The sequence below is a fragment of the Pelophylax lessonae genome (assembly GCF_965119305.1).
Source record: "Pelophylax lessonae genome assembly, chromosome: 9".
Taxonomy (NCBI): Eukaryota; Metazoa; Chordata; class Amphibia; order Anura; family Ranidae; genus Pelophylax; species Pelophylax lessonae.
Window position 1 is genome coordinate 112,884,794 of NC_138776.1, and position 21,952 is coordinate 112,906,745.

At 39.3% G+C, this 21,952-nt stretch overlaps 1 protein-coding gene across 41 annotated transcripts in view; it reads left to right on the top strand.

Moving 5' to 3' along the window:
- ANK3 (ankyrin 3) overlaps positions 1-21,952 on the top strand; it is a 920,123-nt gene that overhangs the window by 885,587 nt on the left and 12,584 nt on the right. For 33 of the 41 annotated variants that reach the window (XM_082268127.1, XM_082268156.1, XM_082268164.1 and 30 more), the window contains 6 exons: positions 134-208; positions 1,373-1,504; positions 5,228-5,374; positions 9,833-10,469; positions 11,569-11,866; positions 18,461-18,589. In XM_082268127.1, coding sequence (XP_082124253.1) covers positions 134-208; positions 1,373-1,504; positions 5,228-5,374; positions 9,833-10,469; positions 11,569-11,866; positions 18,461-18,589 — 1,418 coding nt within the window. The remainder of the gene's footprint in view (positions 1-133; positions 209-1,372; positions 1,505-5,227; positions 5,375-9,832; positions 10,470-11,568; positions 11,867-18,460; positions 18,590-21,952) is intronic. The other 8 variants (XM_082268144.1, XM_082268139.1, XM_082268145.1 and 5 more) reach the window with 4 other exon arrangements.

Sequence of the window (21,952 nt, forward strand, 5' to 3'; positions counted from 1 at the left end):
CATGAAATAGTCCATTTTAATTTTGAAAATCACTAATCACACACACTTTTTAATTTTGTAGAATAGATCCACAACTCTGCCACACGTGTGACTAAACAAAATATTATTATAATTGTACCTTTGTAAATTTCAGGTCCGCAGAGTCCGTGCGAACGTACTGACATAAGGATGGCCATAGTGGCTGATCATTTAGGACTTAGTTGGACAGGTAAGACAAATTGGTTTCAAAACATTTTAAATATCATCCATATTTTAAAGACTGTGACTAAAAAGTAAAGAGTATAATGATATAATTTCCTTTAGGGGGTAAAGTCAACTACTGTATTATGTAATACAGCTTACATTTATTGATTATGTTAAATAATAATACAGGAATGATTAATCAGTGACAGAATAAAACCTGTCCTGATCACTCTTTATTTGAGTGTTGCTTTTGAATGAAAATCTGTCACATCTCCAGTGGTAAACCTGTCACAGTTGGTGGCCTCGGATTATAGGCATAGGGGATCCAAATATACATATAAACTGTAGCATATTACCTGCTAATTGATGGGAAGACTGATTTGTATCTACATTTGTCACTAGTTTGCTTGATAAATGTCCCTTGGTGAGCCATCCTTATCTGACATCTTTGAAAAGTTTCTATAGTTAGTCCTCTACAAACCAACCTTCAAGTTGGGAATATTCAAAGATACGAACATGCATTCTCAGGCCCAATCACATAAGTTAGTTCATGTGTCTGGTGTACATTGTCCCATGGGTGCATCATCTACAAGTGGTTGTGCTTTTGTGCACTTTACAGTATCATTATTTTTGTGAAAATCACTGTATTATAAACCTATAACAGTATAGTACTTTATAGCTGATTGTGTTAGTTGGTACCGAGGCTAACTTTGTTGGACTTACTAACAAACTGGACTTGTGAAAGCTCTCTCAGAACATAACTCGTTTGTATATAGGGGACATACTATATCAGGTTTTTTTAGGCAGAATGAGTGGAAAAGCTTAGCCTCGGTTTACACTGTAAACAGCATAAAAATCGCACAGGAACCACATCGCATTCCTGTGCAATTATCATGTAATTCAAGGTGCAATTTAAACCCATTCATTCTGAATTGGCTCAAATTAAACCGCATCACACCAAAGCCGTGCATGCACTAATTTTGTAATTGCACAACCTAAACTGCATTTGGGGTGTCACTAAGATTGCACTGACACCTGCTGCAGATCACAAGGTCAGTGAGATTTGAATGCGGTGCGGGAAATGCCCACGGATCACTGGTTTCCCGCACTACATTCTAAGTTTAGTGAACATTTGAAACATCTGTTCATTAGATTGGTTTTTTTTTTTTTACCCATTTTTACATTTCAGAACTTGCAAGAGAATTGAATTTTTCAGTTGATGAAATTAATCAGATTCGTGTTGAAAATCCTAATTCTTTGACCACACAAAGCTTTATGATGTTAAAGAAGTGGGTCATAAGAGAAGGCAAGAATGCAACAAGTAAGTACTCTTTCCTTGCATGCATTTATTTATGTAGTGGGTAACAGAATATTCTTATAGGTATTTTAATAGAGTGTCAAAACGTATAATTCCTTGTTCGTGGCAACCAGTATTTACAGGACACTGATTTACCTGCAAGAGTGATTTCTTGCATCATCCAGCCATAATGTATACTACACAATCTTTGGCTTTCAGGCGCTTCTGTCCTCATTGATACCCAGTCCTTCCACTGTCAACATCGCTTAGATAAGCTTCATGAAGATTCTTCAGATTCTTCAGAATTCAGAAATTACACATTTCTGGGAGGGTCAGATGTCTGCACCCACCTCCCCTACTTCCCTCTGTGGTTTCTTGCTTCAGCCCCTGCATTATTATGGGGCACAGTACTGGCCTAAGGACTGGCAGAAGGAACCAGGGAACAATGAGAGATCAGACATATGAAATATCCAGATTCCTTAGCGAGTGTATCTGTAGAAGATAGTGAAATACAGTGTCAGGAGGACATTTTTTTACTTTATATTAATAAAGCACTTTATATTAATATAATAATAGTCGATTCCAGTACTGCAGTCAAGTCTAATCCCCACATGACTATAAGAACATAGCTTGTCTTTATGCACAATAGTAATGACTGTTGTCTATTTATGAAATATATAAACTGATTAACAATGTGTTAAATAGTGAATCTAGCAATTTTGCTTTTTTTTTTTTAAAGCTACCCGATACAATATCTCTACTTGTTTTTTTTTAACAAGGATTATATAATCCAGCAAAAACTGATTTTGCAGCAAGACTTTTGTCTTAAGGCCCCTTTCACACAGTCTGGTCCATCAGACGAACTCTGTTTATCTCAACAGGGGATCGATCCACCGATCCCCCGCTGAGCAGGAGGATGACAGCTGTTCTCCGCACTGTGTGCGGAGACAGAGCTGTCAGGTCCCCATGCATCTCTATGGGGGAATCGGATGAGAACGGTCTGTCCATTCTCATCTGATCCGATCTGCCAGACGGATGGAAAATAGGGTTTCCATCCGTTTTTGACGGATCGGATGTCAGTGGACATGTCTCCCCTGACATCCCATGCCCCATAGAGATGCATGGGGCATCTGTTCAGATCCACCTGAAAAAGGACAGGCGGATCTGAACGGACTCCCTGTGTGAAAGGGGCCTTAAGCATTTTGGGGTTGATTTACTAAAACTGGAGAGTGCAAAATCTGGTGCAGCTCTGCATAGAAACTGATCAGCTCCAGGTTTTTTGTCAAAGCTTAATTGAACAAGCTGAAGTTAGAAGCTCCAGTTTATTTAGTCTGTCTGCTTTTTACCTTTTTAACACTTTAACATTGCAGCACCCCATGACAAACATTTATGAAGCACACACAAAAATAAAAAAACGAATTTAAGAGAGAATAAGGCTAATTATGTATCACAACAATCACCCAACAATAAACTCTAGTGTGGTGTGGATTTATCCATTAGCTATCTTTTAATATTTAAAAGAAAAACTTGATGCAACTACCTCATCATTATGTCTTATGTATTTTTAAAAATTTATTTTAGGTGCAAACTGTGATTATAGATCTGCACTGCTCAAAAAAAATTAAAGGAACACATCAGATCTCAATGGGGAAAAATATCATGCTGGATATCTATACTGATATGGACTTGGTAATGTGTTAGGAATGAAAGAATGCCACATCGTTTGATGGAAATGAAATTTTCATCCTACAGAGGGCTGAATTCAAAGACACCCCAAAAAATCAAAATGAAAAAAATGATACAGCAGGCTAATTAATTTTGCTGTTATTTCATCGCTTGTATGCATGCCTGACAATGTCGGGGCATGTTCCTAATGAGACGACGGGTGGTTTCTTGGGGTATTTCCTCCCAGATCTAGACCAGGGCATCACTGAGCTCCTGAACAGACTGAGGTGTAACCTGGCAGTGTCGGAAGGACAAAAACATGATGTCACAGAGGTGTTCTATTAGATTTAGGTCAGGCTAGCGTGGGGGCCATTCAATGGTATCAATTCCTTCATCCTCCAGGAAATGGCAGCATACTCTTCCTACATGAGGCCGGGCATTCTCATGCACCAGGAGTAACCCAGGATCACAGCACCAGCATAGGGTCTGACAATGGATCCAAGGATTTCATCCTGATACCTAATGGCAGTCAGGGTGCCATGGTCTAGCCTATATATATCTCTGCATCCCTCCATGGATATGCCTTCCCGGGCCATCACTGACACACCAACAAACCCGTCATGCTGAATGATGTTACAGGCAGCATAATGTTCTCCATGGCTTCTCCAGACCCTTTCATGTCTGCCACATGTACTCAGGGTGAACCTACTCTCACCTGTAAAAACACAGGGCGCCAGTGGGGGACCTGCCAATTCTGGTGTTCAATTGCAAATGCCAATCTAGCTTCACAGTGCCGGGCAGTGAGCACAGGGCCCACTAGATGACGTCAGACCCTCAGGCCACCCTCATGAGTTCTGTTTCTGATTGTTTGGTCAGAGACATTCACACCAGTGGCCTGCTGGAGGTCATTTTGTAGGGCTCTGGCAGTGCTCATCCTGTTCCTCCATGCACAAAGGAGCAGATACCGGTCCTGCTGATGGGTTAAGGACCTCCTATGGCCCTGTCCAGCTCTCCTGGCGTAACTGCCTGTCTCCTGGAATGTCCTTCATGCTCTTGAGACTGTGCTGGGAGAAACAGTAAACCTTCTGGCAAAGGCACGTTATGTGTGCCATCCTGGAAGAGTTGGACCGCCTGTGCAACCTCTATAGGGTCCAGATATTGCCTCACGCTACCAGTAGTGACACTGACCCTAGCCAAATGCAAAACTAGTGAAAAACCTGTAAATCCATTCCTGTTTTGGGGGCCTTCTCGTTGTTTCCCATCTAGTGCACATGTTAATTTCATTAATACCAAAGCAGCTGAACTGATTAACAACCCTTTCTGCTACTTAACTGCCCAGATCAATATCCCACCAGTTTAATTGACTTGATGCTTTACTCTGATTAAAAAGTGTTCCTTTAATTTTTTTGAGCAGTGTACATAGAGCAGCCATCTTTCAAAAGATATACTAAAGCTGTGGATAGAACATTTTTTGAACAAAAATCTGTAAGAAAACTCTTTGTAACAGTACATTTGATAGCTTGACGAATGTCATTTGAAATTGTGTTTGCTTTTAACAGTAGATTTTGGAATGAATGTAAGTTACTGAATGAAAACCACATACACTGTTAAAAAACATTCATTTGTTTGAGAAAAAATTTCCATCCTGCTGTTTCCAATTTTCCCCCACTGACAATTAAAAAAGTAAACAAGTGCTCTTAAAATGAAAATTTTACAAAATTTTACAAAACTCTACTAGAGTACTGTATACTCAGTTTAAGTCACTAAGGACTCCCGGAAGTGGCTTATCTACAAATCTCTATTTAATACAATGAGATAAATAGAGAATAGCAAGTTTAAAAAAATATGAAAGTAAATTCAAACACTGCAAAAATAACTCATAACTTGCACTAACAGAAAATACACTACATTTGGTCTTTATCAAAGTGCATCTAGAAAAGTGTCAGAGAGCTTTGTACTCGCATGACAATTTATTATGCATTTAATGAATGAAAGATGTATACTGTAGGTATGTATTTATGGTATTGCCTGTATCTTATTCACTTTACACACAAAAATATCTTGTGAATGTTTTGTTTTAAGCTGATGCCTTAACCAATGTCCTGACGAAGATCAACCGAATAGACATTGTGACATTATTGGAGGGCCCAATATTTGACTATGGGAACATTAGTGGAACAAGAAGTTTTGCAGATGATGGCAATGTGTTCAATGACCCTGCTGTTGATGGTAAATATATAGCTTGTACAGTATGGTAATAATGAAAGTATAGGTTTGTGAAGGGAACCCACTACTGTAAAAAAAAAAAATCTTTGTTCATAAGTATAATCACCATATTTATCTGTCTAGTGCATTGGAGGGGATGTTGACTGACACTGAATGTTTGGTTAGTCATCCTATTTTAACTAACCTTTGGATGCCATCATAAAACAGGGTTTCGAAAGAAGTAGATAACCCATCCTTTCTTCTGCATTGGGAAATATTGAGAAGGAACAATTAGGTCAGACACCAAAAACCTATCAGTTTGTTTTGTGAGTATTGGGAGGAGACCTGGGCAAATAGTGGAAAGCAATACAGATTAGAGAGAAGATACAAACTTGTGTGCAGATAATGTCCCTAGAGAAAGTAAAATACAGTCCCTCAATATGGTATTGCTTAAGTGCTATGCGCTTAGCCAGTGTATTGGCTATGTGTAGTTGCACATTGCTTTATAGATACATGTTTAATGAATTTGGCAACTACATGTTTTTAGAGATTAGAAATGAAAAGAATCACTTACCAGTACCAGAATTTAAGAATCACGTACCAGTAATTTCTGTCTTTTTAGCCAGGCCATTGTTATTAAAGTGACACTAAACTCCGGTAAAAAAAAAAAAAAATCTTATCACTAAATATACATTCTATTGCTGCTTCTTCAAATCTCCAAATTTTTTTTTTTTTTTTTTTGTTACTGCGATCTGACTTATTGTTAGAGGGTGGCTATGTTTGTTCTCCAGAGTCCCACAGTATGTAGGAACATAGCCACCCTCTTTTGCATGCTCCCACAATGGATTGGAGTCTATGGACTGTCGGATTTGTGGTGTGCATAGAGCAGTGCACATAACCGCAACTAATATGCACTGCTTGTTCAAAATAAATGGAAATCGGGAGGATAAAGGGGAGGTTTAGGAGCTCATCAAGGACATTAGAAGGAGGCAGAAAAATAAGAAACAATATTGCAAAACGGATTACAGGAATATTGTGTATGGATTATCTTTTGAGAATAAGGGTATTGTTTAGTGTCACTTTAAAGCATATGTTTACATATTGTCAGAGATGTATAGTAACGAAGTAGAACTACTTAAGTACTGTACTTAAGTACTGAAATGCGGTATCTGTACTTTCCTAGAGTAGAATTTTTTTCTCCTACTTCTACTTTTACTTCACTACATTTTTTCGATGATTTCGATACTTCTACTCAAGTATTTTTTTTTTGTGCTGCATAGTTACTCGTTACTTTTAAAAAAATTACCACTGCCAGAACAGTAGATGGCAGGTTGCATAAAGCTCAAAAAAATGTGTATAATGTCATTTGTAAATCAGCGCATACGAAAATAAAGGCTGTGTATAATAAAAGCTGCTATACCAAATCTTTCCAATAAAAAGAAAATATGAAACAAACAAATAAATGGTGCTACAGCGCTTAAAGTGCATCAAGAAACTACTAACAAACACAGGTTAATCATTTGAATAAATCATTTGAAATAATAAAAACAATATGATGTTCATACTTTTGACTTCTTTCTTTAATAACTACATAACACAGTACTTGTACTTCTACTTTCAGTACTTGAGTAGAAATTTTTTTTCAAAACTACTGGTACTTTTTACTTTTAGTACTTAAGTAGCAAATTTTTTGAAAAAACTACTTGCAATACTTAAGTAAAAAAAATGTTGAATACTTTAGTACTTCTACTTAAGTAACTTTTTCTGCGAGCACTTCCACTTCTACTCAAGTAATTTTTTGATCGAGCACTTGTACTTTTACTCAAGTAGAAATTTCGAGTACTTTATACAAGTCTGCATATTGTAAGCTTTGCTTACAGTCATAGTCATTCAAATGTGAATGCTGTATTTTCCTTTTCTCGGTTTTTATCCATTAAATTCTTCTACAATACTTTTTATTTTGTTTGGCTTAAGGGTTTAGTACATCCTAGCAACATTCTGCCTTTTGAACAGAATTCGAAAACCAGCAGCTTTAAAACATGGCATCTCAGGCTTTGTATTATGCATAGTAGATACCTCAGTTGTTTCTGTGGGCAGTTCTGAATGCTTGTGATAACCCTAATGGGACAGATGCATTTTATAGTGAACTTTGGGGGCTGGTTTCACTTTAAGGGAAAATTTAAGGTACTGCTTATGTTTAGATATAGTTAGGGATTCTTGCTTTGCTTTCTGAGAATTTAAAAGCAGAATCACTTACACTTGCTGGGATCACGTTTAGAATATAACTTTTTATCCTGGTAGTGTTAAAAATATTCTGTAAGTGCTCTTGTCCTTTTCCTGATTTCTCTGTCCACCATGCTAGAGTAACCATTCTCTGCATAGTAATGCTACTGGTTTCATCACGCTCTAACATAGGCATGAGCCATCATCGCCTTCATATTTTGTTGTTGGAAGAAAATCATTTACAAAACTACTTCAAAGTAAATCCTTTACTTCAAAATACAAATTGATGTCATTTTGTATTTGCAGTCTGTTTAATGTGAAGATTTCAAATTTTGACATTTTACTGCGTATTCCAATAACTTGCATGTGAAATGCACTGCTTTCTTTGCAGGCTTGTATGTTTTCCTTAGCTAACCTGCTTCTCAGTCTGCCTCTGCACTCTTGTATGATTGGGTACTCTTTTGTTCCCGCTTCACCTCTGAATGTTATATGCCTCATCAAGACCAGACTTTGGCTTCTATACTCTCAATCTAAAGCAATCCGCTGATTCAGCTGTTATGAAAAATATGACTTTTGTCAAACAAAAAATGTCTTTCTGAATCATGAACTTCAGTGTGATTTATGGAGATACCTAATTCACAGGAATGTAGTTAAAAGTTATGATTTACTTTAGGTGATCTTAAAAAAACTGAAAGCAACCCACATTAGCCTACATATATTAATAGAACAAAAATAACTATGCACATATATTTTGTAACTGCATTATTAGTGATTACCCAGTAGGGGCATCTGTGAAAAAAATGGTTATCCAAAAAAATAAGCCTTATGGATTTCTCATTTGGGAACAAACTGCACATAATTTAGAGCTAAAAATAAGCCCTTGTATACAAAGGTTAACACTTTGCACCAACATGCGAACAAAGTGGTTAATCAATTTTAGTCTAACATTACCTTTGATTCCATATAAGATGGTTTTAGGTGTATCATATGTGTAAGCTTTTGCTTGTTTGTTAAAGCAGATGTGACTGGGATTTTTTGCAGTCCACAAGAGCTCTCATGGAGGTTGATTTATCTAAGGCAAATAGGCTGTTCATTTTGCAATGGAATTTTACATTAGCTTAATGAATGAGTTAAAGGTCTACTGACATTTATCATCTATTCATCTGCAAGCTGACATTTACAATCCATTCATCTGCAAGCAAAAATACAGTGGGGTTTTTTTTTGCTGTTTTCCTTGCACGTGTTTGGGTATTCTGTGCAAAGTGAATTTTAGCAATGGCAAAATTCCTTTGCAAAGCTAAAATTCCATTTTAAATGTGAACAGCCTATTTGCCTTTGATAAATCTACACCTTATTATCTCACCAGTACTCATAGACAGACTTTTCAAATTCGCTTTATGGGCTTACTATCGTTGCCACCTCTTATGGTAATTCAGATTTTTAGAGTTGAAATTAGATATCACTGAAACCACACTAATCATTTTTGGTTCTGGACTTTCAAAGTATAAAAATATAATTTGAATAAACCTCTAAAAGAATCACTACTTTTCTTACAGAAAGGACATACTCTATAAATGGCAAAGCCAAGTTACAGTTTTGATTTCCAGTTCCAGCTCCATAACAATGCAAGATCTGAATTGCTAGAGACCTTATTGCCCAGTGAACTTTTTTCTTTTGGCTCATCAGTATGCAAGCAGCTAGCATCCCTTTTGCAACCACTAAATAACATTTCCTTTTTATCACTGTAATTCTGTGTCTGTGTTTCATGGCTCACTTTGTGTTTTTTTTTCCTTTTCTCTTTGGTCAGTGCTTCTGATCTTACCCATGACTGCGAACTCTCTTCACTCTCCAAGATCACCCTACTCATCACATTCTACTCACCCACTTGTCATTTCTGTGCCAGAAATATTCTTATAGATGGCCCATATTTAGCTACCCACTCCTGTAGATTATGTAATGATGTAGAGTTTCCAGGGACACTGGTATACCTAATATGAGCATCAAACGTCCGTAAAAATTTAAATTAAAGAAAAATAAAACAAAATTTTAATTGAAATATATTTTAAACTTCCCAATATACTAATAGTACAATATCAAAATGTTACCTTCATTTCATTTCATGTCTCATTGCAATGTATTTCTGCTCATTTCATGTATTCATTTTATATTAACACTCTTCTTTATGTTATTGTTTATGATTTCTTTAATGCGTGGTTTCATAATCCATTCCATTCAGTTGAAGTGTACTGTTTTCCTCAGGTTACCCAACCATCCAAGTGGAACTGGAAACTCCCACTGGCTTGCGTTATGTGCCTCCCACCCCCATACACCAAGATGATTTCTTTAGTGATAACTCTAGCATAGAGTCCCCCCTTAGAACTCCTAGTAGACTGAGTGACGTGTTAGTAACTCCACAGGGCAATGGAGACATTTTAGCTGCTCCACCCATGGTGGCTGCAGAAGACACGTCACTAGATGACGGCAGACTTGACTATTTAATTTACAGTCCTGGTGCTTCTTATGAAATGGCCATTCATCGGGTGAAATTTGAAGATGTAAAATTGCACGATGAACCCCTAAGTGAGGGTAGCTACATTGAAGTTGAAAAGGCTGCTCAAAGAGGAGAGGAATCTGTGGCGCATGAGAGAGATGCATCTGGTCCTGAGGAGGAGATGACCGAAGAAAGGCTTAAATTACTATTTAAGCAACTTCACCTTGAAGAGGTAGAGTCAGAGGAGATGACTGAAGAGAAGGTGCAGGCTATCCTCAGAAATGTTCAACAAGCAGAACAAGAGCTTTCTTCAATTTCAGGTTGGCACACAGATACAATGAACACCCAGGCAGAACATACAGAACGAAAAATCAGCAGTGAACTGTTGGAAAGATTGGATGACAGGTATGCAATGTGCTTTGCACCAGAAAAAATTTCATGTAGATGCATTCTGTAGTTATAACATCCATACATCTAGAACTTCATTGAGTATTTTTGTTCAGTGATTTCAAATTGTAAAACAGTTAGGTAATTGACTTTATTTAAATCACTTGTTACCTATCTTGCTCGCTTTTCTGGGCAGTGTTTCTACTCAAACAGTTGGAACATTTGTAATAATAAAATATATTATTTTTGCACACTTTCAAAGTAGCCTTCTAGTGTGGTTGAGCAGCCAGAATCTCGGAGCTTGATAGTATTGTAAAAAAGTCAACTAATGCGGCCACTGCCTTAAAAAGTTCTGTCAGCAGTAAGACGCTTTTAATTATTTTAAAGCGGAGTTGCAGACGTTTCTGTGTTTATTAAAGGTCAGCAGCTACAAAAAGCGTAGCTACTGACTTTTAATTAGCACACACTCACCTATCCCACGATCCAGCGATTCTGCTGCCCAAAGCCTCGGTTCACTCCCCCGGCCTCCCCGGCATCACTAGTGTGGGCACCCAGCTTGACAGCTTGTGGCTTCACAGCCAGGTGCACACTGCGCCTGCGTGAGTTGTGCTGCATGTCCTGAATGGTGGGGCAATCTTCTGGGACCTGTAACGTTTCCCAGAAGATTGCAGGAAGGGAGGCGGCTCGAGCGGTAGTCGGAGTGGGTACCTGTCAAACAAATACCCGCTTCTCCCAAAAAAAATTACATGTGGCATGTCAGGGGTTCAGGAGTCTTTAAAGCCAAACTTTTGGCTGGAACTCCTCTTTAAGCCAGTCAGAGATGGGGAACAGTGGCAGAAGCTTGGGGTTGACTCATTGTATATGCAGAAGATAACACAATCTAAACTGATAGCAACCAAGCAGACTCAGATCTTCACTGGAAATCATTGGTTGAAAAATACATTTTATTCATTGCTATAAGCTGTCTGAATAATCAGATTTTTAAATTACACCAAAAAGATGTTATCTTGCATGTGGGCCAGATAGCTCAGAAGGACACTTTTGAATGTACCCTATTTAGATGGGAACATAGTCCCTTCGTTGCCAAATGACTATAGTTTTGTTCTTTATGTTGTAGCCATGAGACAATTACCTCATACCTCAAAGGAGAAGTAGGAAGGCTGGAATCTAGCGTCAGTCCTTCTGAATCACTAGCAGAAGTTAAGACCAGTTCCAGCAGGCTAGAGACGGATCCTGTAAAAGTGAACGACAAACAGAAACCAAAATCGCTCCAAGGAACAAATGGAAGAGGAGAGCAGAAGGTGGTAATAGGAGAACATAAGAGCTCATTACCTGTTAGTGCTAAAAGGACTGGCTTGGACGAAGGCAGATCTAGGCCCCACTCTCATGCAGATGAAGGAGCATCTGCAGAAAAGGTACAGTTATGATAAAATGTTTGAGAATGCTAATATTTGTACACATGATAAATATTTCATCTGCATTTGTCAAAACAGAATGGGTTGGCAGCTTTACCTGCCTAAGGAACTAATTCTTCATCTTGCTATGAATGGATTATGGTTACAGTGGAACATCAACTGGAATGAAAGAATAATCCTACCTAAACGTAACCAGTTCTATGTTGTGAATTCATTCATTAAAGCCCATACCATGTTGTTAACTGGCCAAATGGTTCCTGAATAGAGTTTAAACTGCAGTGTGTCATCTCCTGATGATGGTACACCACATGTTGGTTCAAAAAGAATGTGAGGGACATATATCCCGAATTAGGCTATGTTACTGGGATGGGTAAGGCCTACTCCTGAACACATGCATTTAGCAGCCTTAAAGATCAATGGAAAGTATTCTTGTCTCAGTTGAAAACACATACCTAACAAATAAAGCTTCAAAACTACAGGTATTGTTATAAATTGCCAATTGGTGGTATTAAGTGGTTTTATTATATCCCCAAAGCTCTATGACTACTCATAGACATAAAAAAGTAGTGGAAAAGAAGTGGCTGATTTTGAGTTGAACATGTGGATCATTCAAGGAAAATGTGTCTACACACATTACAATCTGATTGCACATTATCTTTAGAACTACAGCTAGGTACTGCAAAGGCCTGCCAGATTGTTTACAAATTGAAAAGATTGTTTTGGTAGGTAGCTGTGTCCTCTAAGGGAGATTGTACATACTGTAGATAGTACAATCAGATGTTAATATGTATGGCTAGCTTTCAAAAAAACATGAGAAAAATGATAAAGCAAATGAAGAGTTGTTTTCCATGTCTATTTTTCCAATATATACATAGAAGCATCAGTTCAATGTTATCATTATTTACTAAATCCACCCTCCTGAAACTTTTCCAAGCAGTATATCACAGTACAGATTTATTTGGTATCTGTTCACCTGAGTTCCTTTAAGCACAGTCAACGTTCCTAAGCCCTGTTTAAAGGGGAGTGTGTTTGGCCTCTGAAACACATTAAATTTATTCTGCTTTGAATTCATTTTATCAATAAATTACATTGAGAACGTTGCCGTTCTCTTTGCATTGTATTAATGTGGATTCTCAACTCTAGGTCTTTTTCCTGTTCTTGACAGAAGTCCCTGTTTTTTGGGGTGCTGCCGAACTGGAGCCTGTGTTCCCAATAACATCTTCTGTGACCCTTAGAAAATCTGAATAAAGCTCCCAGTTTGTTTCTGTGTTTCCTTCTTCACAAAAGCAGACATGATGTGGAAGGGGAAGGCACCTGTCAACTCCCAAAAGTGACAAGGACTGAGCGACCAATTTGCCAGGTGTAAACATAGTTAGATAGGGGGCACATGGCAAGTATACACTGGTTCTCAGGAAGTTAGCTTTTTTTTAGGAACTTCTACATGCTGTGTTGGTACTTTGAAGAGAGAGAACCTGAATTTAAAAAATATAATCTGGTCATATGATATCTATAATGTCAATGAGGGGAGCTTAGTTTTCTGAAACTACGAGTTTAATTTAATTAATGAATGGCCTTTTTGAGAGAAATCTTTGTTTGAGCAACATTAAACCTGCCACAAAAAGGATTGGCTCTGTATTTATAAAATAAAAGTTCATTTTAGACATTAGGCTATTTACTAAAACCTGTTACTGAAGTAGCTGTGGCTGCTAGAAACAAATTTTAATTGTGTGCAAAATTTTTGGGCTCCCCTGTGCAAAATTTTTGGGCTCACCTGATTAAATAACATGATTTGTAAAATGCTTTTCCTTGCAGTTCACAGAAATGTATGACATCTTGCATGTATCACATATTTGACATCTTGGTACAGATGATCAACAACAGATTATTCAATTCAATGTATAAACAATATTTCAGCAGAAATAAATTACATGTTTAAGTTTGCTTCCAGTAAAGGCTGTTGACTTTTGACTTTGAAAGACAGCAAAACATGGATTTTGACAAGGAGTGATCAGACCTATATACAGTATCTTACAAAAGTGAGTACACCCCTCACATTTTTGTAAATACTTTATTATATCCTTTCATATGACAACACTGAAGAAATCACACTTTGCTACAATGTAAAGTAGTGAGTGTGCAGCTTGTATAACAGTGTAAATTTGCTGTCCCTTCAAAATAACTCAACACACAGCCATTAATTTTAAAACGCTGGCAACAAAAGGGAGTACACCCCTAAGTGAAAATGTCCAAATTGGGCCCAATTAGCCATTTTCCCTCCCTGGTGTAATATAACTCGTTAGTATTACAAGGTCTCAGGTGGGATTGGGGAGCAGGCGTGTTAAATTTGGTGTTATTGCTCTCACTCTCTCATACTGGTTACTGGAAGTTCAACATGGCACCTCATGGCAACGAACTGTCTGAGGATCTGAAAAAAAAAAGTTGTTGTGCTATATAAAGATGGCCTAGGCTATAGGAAAATTGCCAAGACCCTAAAACTGAGCTGCAGCATGGTGGCCAAGACCATACAGCAGTTTAACAGGACAGGTTCCACTTAGAACAGGCTTTGCCATGGTTGACCAAAGAGGTTGAGTGTACGTGCTCAGCGTCATATCTAGAGGTTGTCTTTGGGAAATGGACCTATGGGTGCTGCCAGCATTGTTGCAGAGGTTTAAGGGGTGGGAGGGTCAGCCTGTCAGTGCTCAGACCATACATACAGACTCACTGCATTTAATTGGTCTGCGTGCCTGTCGTCCCAGAAGAAAGCCTCTTCTAAAGAAGATGCACAAGAAAGCCGGCAAACGGTTTGCTGAAGACTTATTTGATAAACTTATTTGGTTCAGGTGGTGTCCAGGGTGTGTGGCGGCAACCAGGTGAGGAGTACAAAGACAAGTGTGTCTTGCCTACTCTTGCCTACAATCAAGCATGGTGGTGGGAGTGTCATGGTCTTGGGGCTGTATGAGTGCTGCCGGCACTGGGGAGCTACAGTTAATTGAGGGAAACATGAATGCCAACATGTACTGTGACATACTGAAGCAGAGCATGATCCCCTCCCTTCGGAGACTGGGCTGCCTGTGGGGCAGTATTTAAACATGTTAACGACCCCAAACACTCCTCCAATATGACCACTGCCTTGCTAAACAAGCTGATGGTAAGGGTGATGGACTGGCCAAGCATATCTCCAGACCTAAACCCTACTGAGCATCTGTGGGGCATCCTCAAATGGAAGGCGGAGGAGTGCAAGGTCTCTAACATCCACCAGCACCGTGATGTCATCATGGAGGAGTAGAAGAGGACTCCAGTGGCAACCTGTGAAGCTCTGGTGAACTCCATGCCCAAGAGGGTTAGGGCAGTGCTGGAAAATAATGGTGGTCACACAAAATATTGACACTTTGGGCCCAAGGCGGACATTTTTTACTTAGGCACGTACTTACTTTTGTTGCCAGCGGTTTAGACAATAATGGCTGTGTGTTGATTTATTTTGAAGGGACAGCAAATTTACACTGTTATACAAGCTGTACTGCTTTACATTGTAGTAAAGTGTCATTTATTCAGTGTTGTCACATAAAAAGATATAATGACATTTTTTACAAAAATGTGAGGGGTGTACTCACTTTTGTGAGATACTGTATATTTGATTGTTTAGTATGAGTATGGATTACAAAAGTCAATTGCTTGAAATAAAAACCTGTCATTTACTTAATGTATTACCCCCAGCATTCAACAATATAGATTTAAAAAAATATATTTTTTCCATTTAACCAGGTAAATATGAATTATTACTTTTGAAAATTTTGCACTTACTACCAACAGCCAACCCTGACTTCTCCATCTTGAAATGCTGTTTGCCTGGCTGTAATGCTGATACCACGACTTCAGTATTTTGAGTCATTGACCCTTAGCAAATATGTAGATTAGTAATTCTGGCTGCATGCTTGTTCCAGGGCTCAGAATTAATAAAAACCAAAGGTAGCCAAGCAGCTGGGCCTTTTCAAAAGAAGCAATGCCAGCCTACATATTCTCTCTACACAAGTAGAGTCATAGAATAGACATAGTTTCCTCCCCTATTCTAGCAGAAACTGCAATGCTTTAAAGGAGATTTAAACTATTTTTAACACTATTCATATGTAGCATATTACCTAAATACGAGTGAAAAGCCAGCTTTAAATCCTTTGTTCCTGCATGCAGCATATCAGCAGTTTTCATAGGAGCCTTCTGTGCCACCTTGGAATGCAGACAACCACAGAACTGCACTTCCCATGAATGCTGGTGTTAGAGAGATGGTCAGAGGGACATTGTGCCTTTTTAGCTAAAATTAGTACATCAGTACATTGTTTTGTAGTCCAGCTGTGGACTTTACATTCAGGGCTGACAATGCTGCTTACCATTTTAGCCCCAGGAATGAAGTTAGGTACAGTTGGTATTGGATCACCAGGTATCTTTTAATACTAGTAGCAGGAATAAACTCTGTTTTATTTATATCATTTTTGACCACACTTACTTTAACTTGGTGGATTAGCCAAGTCTTCTAGAAAGCATACAGCCAACACTCAGTGCCATGGCTGCACCCTGTAACATTTATTTAAAAGATAAAGATTTTATACAGGTATTTGAAAAAATACATGTGGAGTATATGGGTGTATACAGTACATTAAAGGCTAAGTTAAACTTTAAGTAAAAACTAATACATGCACATATTTTTGCATTTGCGCCTGCAGAATATTGCATCTGTGATCAGTGTATGGCCGGTGCAGTGTCAGGCTCCTGCACACTCTCCTTCCAACTTTTTGCCCTTACCTCCGAATGGACTATGAGTGCGCTAATCAGCACATGTAGTCCATTGAGAATTACAAGCCTGTCTACCATGGTAAAATATGAGACTTGAAGTTTATTCATTCACAGATCTCAGTGAATGAATGACACGGTTGTGCGGGTGGAGCCCCGCACAGCTGTACCAATTTTATATGTGGTAATAGCTGCAGGGGAGAGGAACCCCCGTCTGCTGTCAAACAGAAGAGGCTGAGGGGGGCATGTACTGGAACATGTTACATGCTACACCCTAAATACTGGTGTAACATGTTCCTTAATGCGTGGAGGTGCCAATAAGAATGAATCTACTGATCAGTCTGAATGCCAGGGCAGTTTGAACTGAAACAAACCTCTGCTTAAACATGTCATGATGCCCAGTAGGAATTTCCAACTTTATGACATTTTACATTTAAAGCCTCTGTCTATCCTAACATAGGGTGTTGGGATACACATTTTGTTTACTGAAATGAGTGCACATAAGCTGTGCAAGGTAACCAATCTGCTTCCAACTTCAGCTTGTTCAATCAAGCGTTGACAATAAAACCTAGAAGCTGATTGGTTAATATGCACAGCTGCACCAGATTCTTTGTGCACCAGATTTAGTAAATACCCCCCCCCCCCCCCCCCCACTAGTTATTACCGGTAGTTCCTGATATCTTCTACCTCTCCAAGTCTTTCTTGCCAAAATCCCTTACCAGTACATCTGGTATGCCAAGATAGACCCCTTTGGTTGAAAGAGGCAGCCATGCTGAATACTCTATTCGCTTGTATAAAGGAGCACAACAGTGATACATTTCTGAGATAAAAGCTACTTATAAAAACTCTGTTTTATGTAAGTAGATCACTCTGGAGGATTTGATACTGCTGCTGTAATGGTGTAGCTCTTCATAGGCAGGTGAGATGGAGGGCAGGGGGAAGCTTCTGGGGGCTCTTAAGAATGTGGGGGCCCTGTGGTCATGTTAGCCATGTATACATGACACACTAGATCTTCAGAAAAAGCTTCATTTGGGTTCACACAGGAAACCAAATAGTCAGTGTATACATATCATAACTGTGCAGACTTGCTTTTTTATCCCCTTTGTTTAATATTCTCTGAGCCTAGCACTTTAGCTGAAGCCTGGGTCCACACTAGATGCGGTGCTAATTCACAGCTAATTTGCTGTGAATTGGGCACCGCATCTAAATCGCAACCTGTCCATGCGAAGCGTTTGCAGAGTCTATGTTAAGGTAACGACACCCCACAATCGGTTTGCAAAATGCAGCATGATTTTCAGAATCGAATTGCATGCGTGTGAACACCCATTGTGATCCCTTTTTTGATGTGGACAAAAAAAGGGTCCTGCATTAGTTTGGTGTGAATGTGGTGCGATTTGAGCCCTACAAATCCATAGCTCAAATCGCACCCCAGAGACACCGCATGTAACGCACACAGGAATGTGCTGTGACTCCTGTGCGAATAAATAACATGCGGTATGTCGCACTGTAGCAATGTGTACCCAGGCAAAGTATCAAGGATGCACATATCTGCCTGACTTCTCACACTGCACACTCAGGAGATAGGAGACTATGTTTGACTTGGTCAGGCAGAAAACAGGCCATGTCTGTCAAACCTCAGGTGACCTCTGGCCTCAGCAGCTCCCATATTTCTTTAATTTTAGATTGTAAGCAAAATAATTTATAGTTTTGGTGCTGGGCATCTTAAGCACATATCTTGGCATCTTCTATGAAATGTCAAAGTAATCATGTCCTTCCTGTGTCGTAGATAAAAATATTTCTTTTTCCTTTAAGTCTGCTGGTAAAACATGCCTAAAATGCATTTATCAGGATTCTAGTGGCAGTGACAGTGAATATGAGAGTGACTCAGATGAGGAACAAAGGATCACTACGAAAATTACTCGACGGAGATTGATATATAAGGTACCAAGTATGTCCGACTGCTAGTGCAGATCCCAGCATGGATTTTTGTTTTTGCCTTGGACGTTTGCTTTTTCCCAAAATCTATTATGTATTTATATAGATAAATACATACATTTTCTATATTTAAATAACTTAAGATATAATCATTTATAAGCTAATATAAACAGTGCAAACAGCCATGGTGCTTAGTAACCCATAGTATGCAATCATATACCAGCTTTCAGCTACTGCCAGGGCATAGATCAATGAAAGCTGATATGAGATTGGTTGCTTTAGGCTATCACACTATTGCTGTTTGCATTTTTCTCAGTAAATCTGAATTAAGCCATTGAATAATGTAATGGCTTGAGGATATGCTTTCCCACCCCTCGAAGCAGTGTTATTTTGCTTTGTGCTGACTTTGAAGTTGAGTTTGAAGTTAATATCTCTTTTAGTGAAGGCACATGATCATTTAATATATATGTGAATCTGCATTTTTGCTTCTTGCTTAGTACACAAAATAAGTCTGAAGTAAATGTCAGGAAAAGGAAATGCTTTTAGACTACCATTTGTGTCAATGACAATGCTGATAAAATAACTGGCACGTTATGTGTTCACGTAGCATGGCTAAGTCTAACTTCAGCAGTTGCATTTGATTATGGCCAAAACTCAGAGCTGACTGATAAGTGGCCCTTATCCTTGTCTTGGTGTTTGCTGTGAATACCACGCAGAACAATAACCTCTTTACCCAGATACTCTGTATGCTTGTATCGCTTTCTTTTATTTATTCAGTTGTTGTAACAAGGGTATTTTATGTCCCGTGGTTTCAGGTTTATAAACCATAATCTAGTGTTCTGCAAAGAATAAAAGAACAGGTTAATGAGAAATGTCTATTGTAATTCTAATCTACAAGCTGTTGGCTCTGTTATAAACTGCTTTATTTCACTTAAATTTGTCATATTTTTGTGAATATAGTAGAGAATTCCTAAGATATTCTATTACTGTGTCCCTCTCAATTTTTTTTTCAGTTTTCAGCTTTTTATTGTACCTGCACCTAAAAACAATGAGATTTAGTATAATTGCTGCAAAAGGCTAATTTTATCTGAAATAAACTAATAAGAAAAATGACAGCAATCAAACATTTTTAATGAAATCATCATGAGTTTCCTCTTTAGGCTCCTTTCACACTATCCGTCCGTCGGACGGATTCCGTTTTTCTCAGCGGGGGATTGAGCCGCCGATCCCCCGCTGAGCAGCAGGAGGACAGCTGTGTCTCCGCGCTGTGTGCAGAGACACAGCTGTCAGTTCCCCATGCATCTCTATGGGGAAAATCGGATGGGAACGGACCGTCGGTCCGTTCTCATCCGATCCCATCCGATCTGATACGCTGGACGGATGGAAAATAGGGTTTCCATCCGTCCAGATTTGACGGATCGGGTCGGATGTCAGCGGACATGTCTCCGCTGCCATCCGATGCCCCATAGGAATGCATGGGGGAACCGTTCAGATCCGCCAAAAAAACGGACAGGCGGATCTGAACGGTCCGCCTGTGTGAAAGGGGCCTTAAAGTATAGCTGAAGGCAAAAGTTTTTTTTTTTTTCATCTTTGGTCAGAGCGTAAAGAGATTAAAAGACCTGTCAGGTTTTTATTGCTATTTGTGTCCCCATTACAGGCTCACCCTTTTTATTTGTCATGTTTACCATTATCATCGAAAGTGAACAAAACAAAAAAAAAAACAGTTTGGGTTTTCACCAGAATTGGAATAGCGGGGAAATCCTTAATGGGGACACTAATTCTGGTGACCCTGATGACAACCAGGAATCTCTTCTCACTTCCTGTTTTGGCTTTGGGACAAGCGAAGGGAGGAAGATCTCTCCAATGGGACACAAATGACAAAAAAAAAATGACAAGGGTTATAACCTTCCCTTACTATATCCACAATAAAAAAATAAATAAATAAATGCAAGTTTTGACTTTAGTTCTACTTTAAGATTCCTCATATTGCTGTTTAACAAACCAATTTCGGGAGGTCACTAGTGGTACAGCCTTTTTAATTTCCTTCGCAGACTGACAGGTGACCAAGCGGAGACTGCGGTCATGTGAAAAATCTAACATTAAGGCAGCTCCCCGATTTAGAGATGAGTCTTCACTGTGTGAAGTAATAAAGTGCAGAGTTTCCCTGAAAAGCGACTTGTCCAATATCACTACACACTGGACTTGTATGTTTACATTAGGAGGGATGTGCTGAGACTGCACCAACTCCACCAGTCCGACGTACCTCTGTTACCTCGCTCCCAGTAACAAAATGGGGTCCTAATGTAGATCTCATGTGTGCTCTCACTTAACTCTGTCCTTTCCATACCATGTGACCAGGCCATAGATCTCCATAACGATAGTCTGCTCCCAGTTGCATGGAGGACCTGTCATCCTACCAGGTACCACGCTTAATGATTGGTTGCTGTAGCTTGTTCCTTCACTTGGTGACTCATAGCAACTACACTCTACGCCTGGCAAGCTGCGCGAACCAAAATGCATTTCAACCTGCCTACATCCAATGTCCCCTTTTCGTGTGCCATCCCTGCATCGACCATCTAAGACCACAGTACAGTACATTATTCATAAATGGGAACACTGCAAATAAAGTGCAAACAGGTAGTGAAACCACATAAAACCCCTTAAACAGCATAACACAATTGCAGCGTTAAACATAAAAATTAGGATGTGGGAGCTAGACCTTCTATCCCGTAACTCTCCCATAACTGGGTGTCTCTCAGAGACCTGATGCACTACAGGGTAGGTATAGTCCAGCTTGATCAGTTCCACCCTGTCCATAGATATGCCTCCCCAGGTCCCTCTCATCGCTTTCTATTGTATATTTGATAGAATCAAGCTTCTAAAAATGAATTCTGATGCTTAAACACTCTGAGGTGCCGTGGAGCATGGAGCTTCTCCCAAACAGCTCTATTGTAGATCTTAGGCTGCTCCTCTTTGAGCTATCAGAAGAGATCTTTGCGTACATGAGGAAATGTGTACCGTATTTGTCAAGCACAAAATATTGAGCCGAGACAGTCGGGTAAACTTCTGGCCCATGGAGACTATTCCTCATGGGAGGTATGCTGAATCAGGATGGTGAGGGTCCTGCAGGTGCCAGTCTTTCTTGGAGACAGATGCTGGAGCTGCTGCTTCCTCAGGCATCCATGAGAAGCCATGACAGCCTCAGGTAAGGTGAGACTTTCTTTCTCACTTTCTCTCGAATCACAGGGTACTCCAGGAGACCTCTACCAACTTCTCTGGATGGGTAGAAGAGGGCTGGGTAGACACTGAAGCCCCAGATAAGGTGGTGGATGAAACTTCTGCAAGCAATAGTAGTGGCACCTGTTGGTC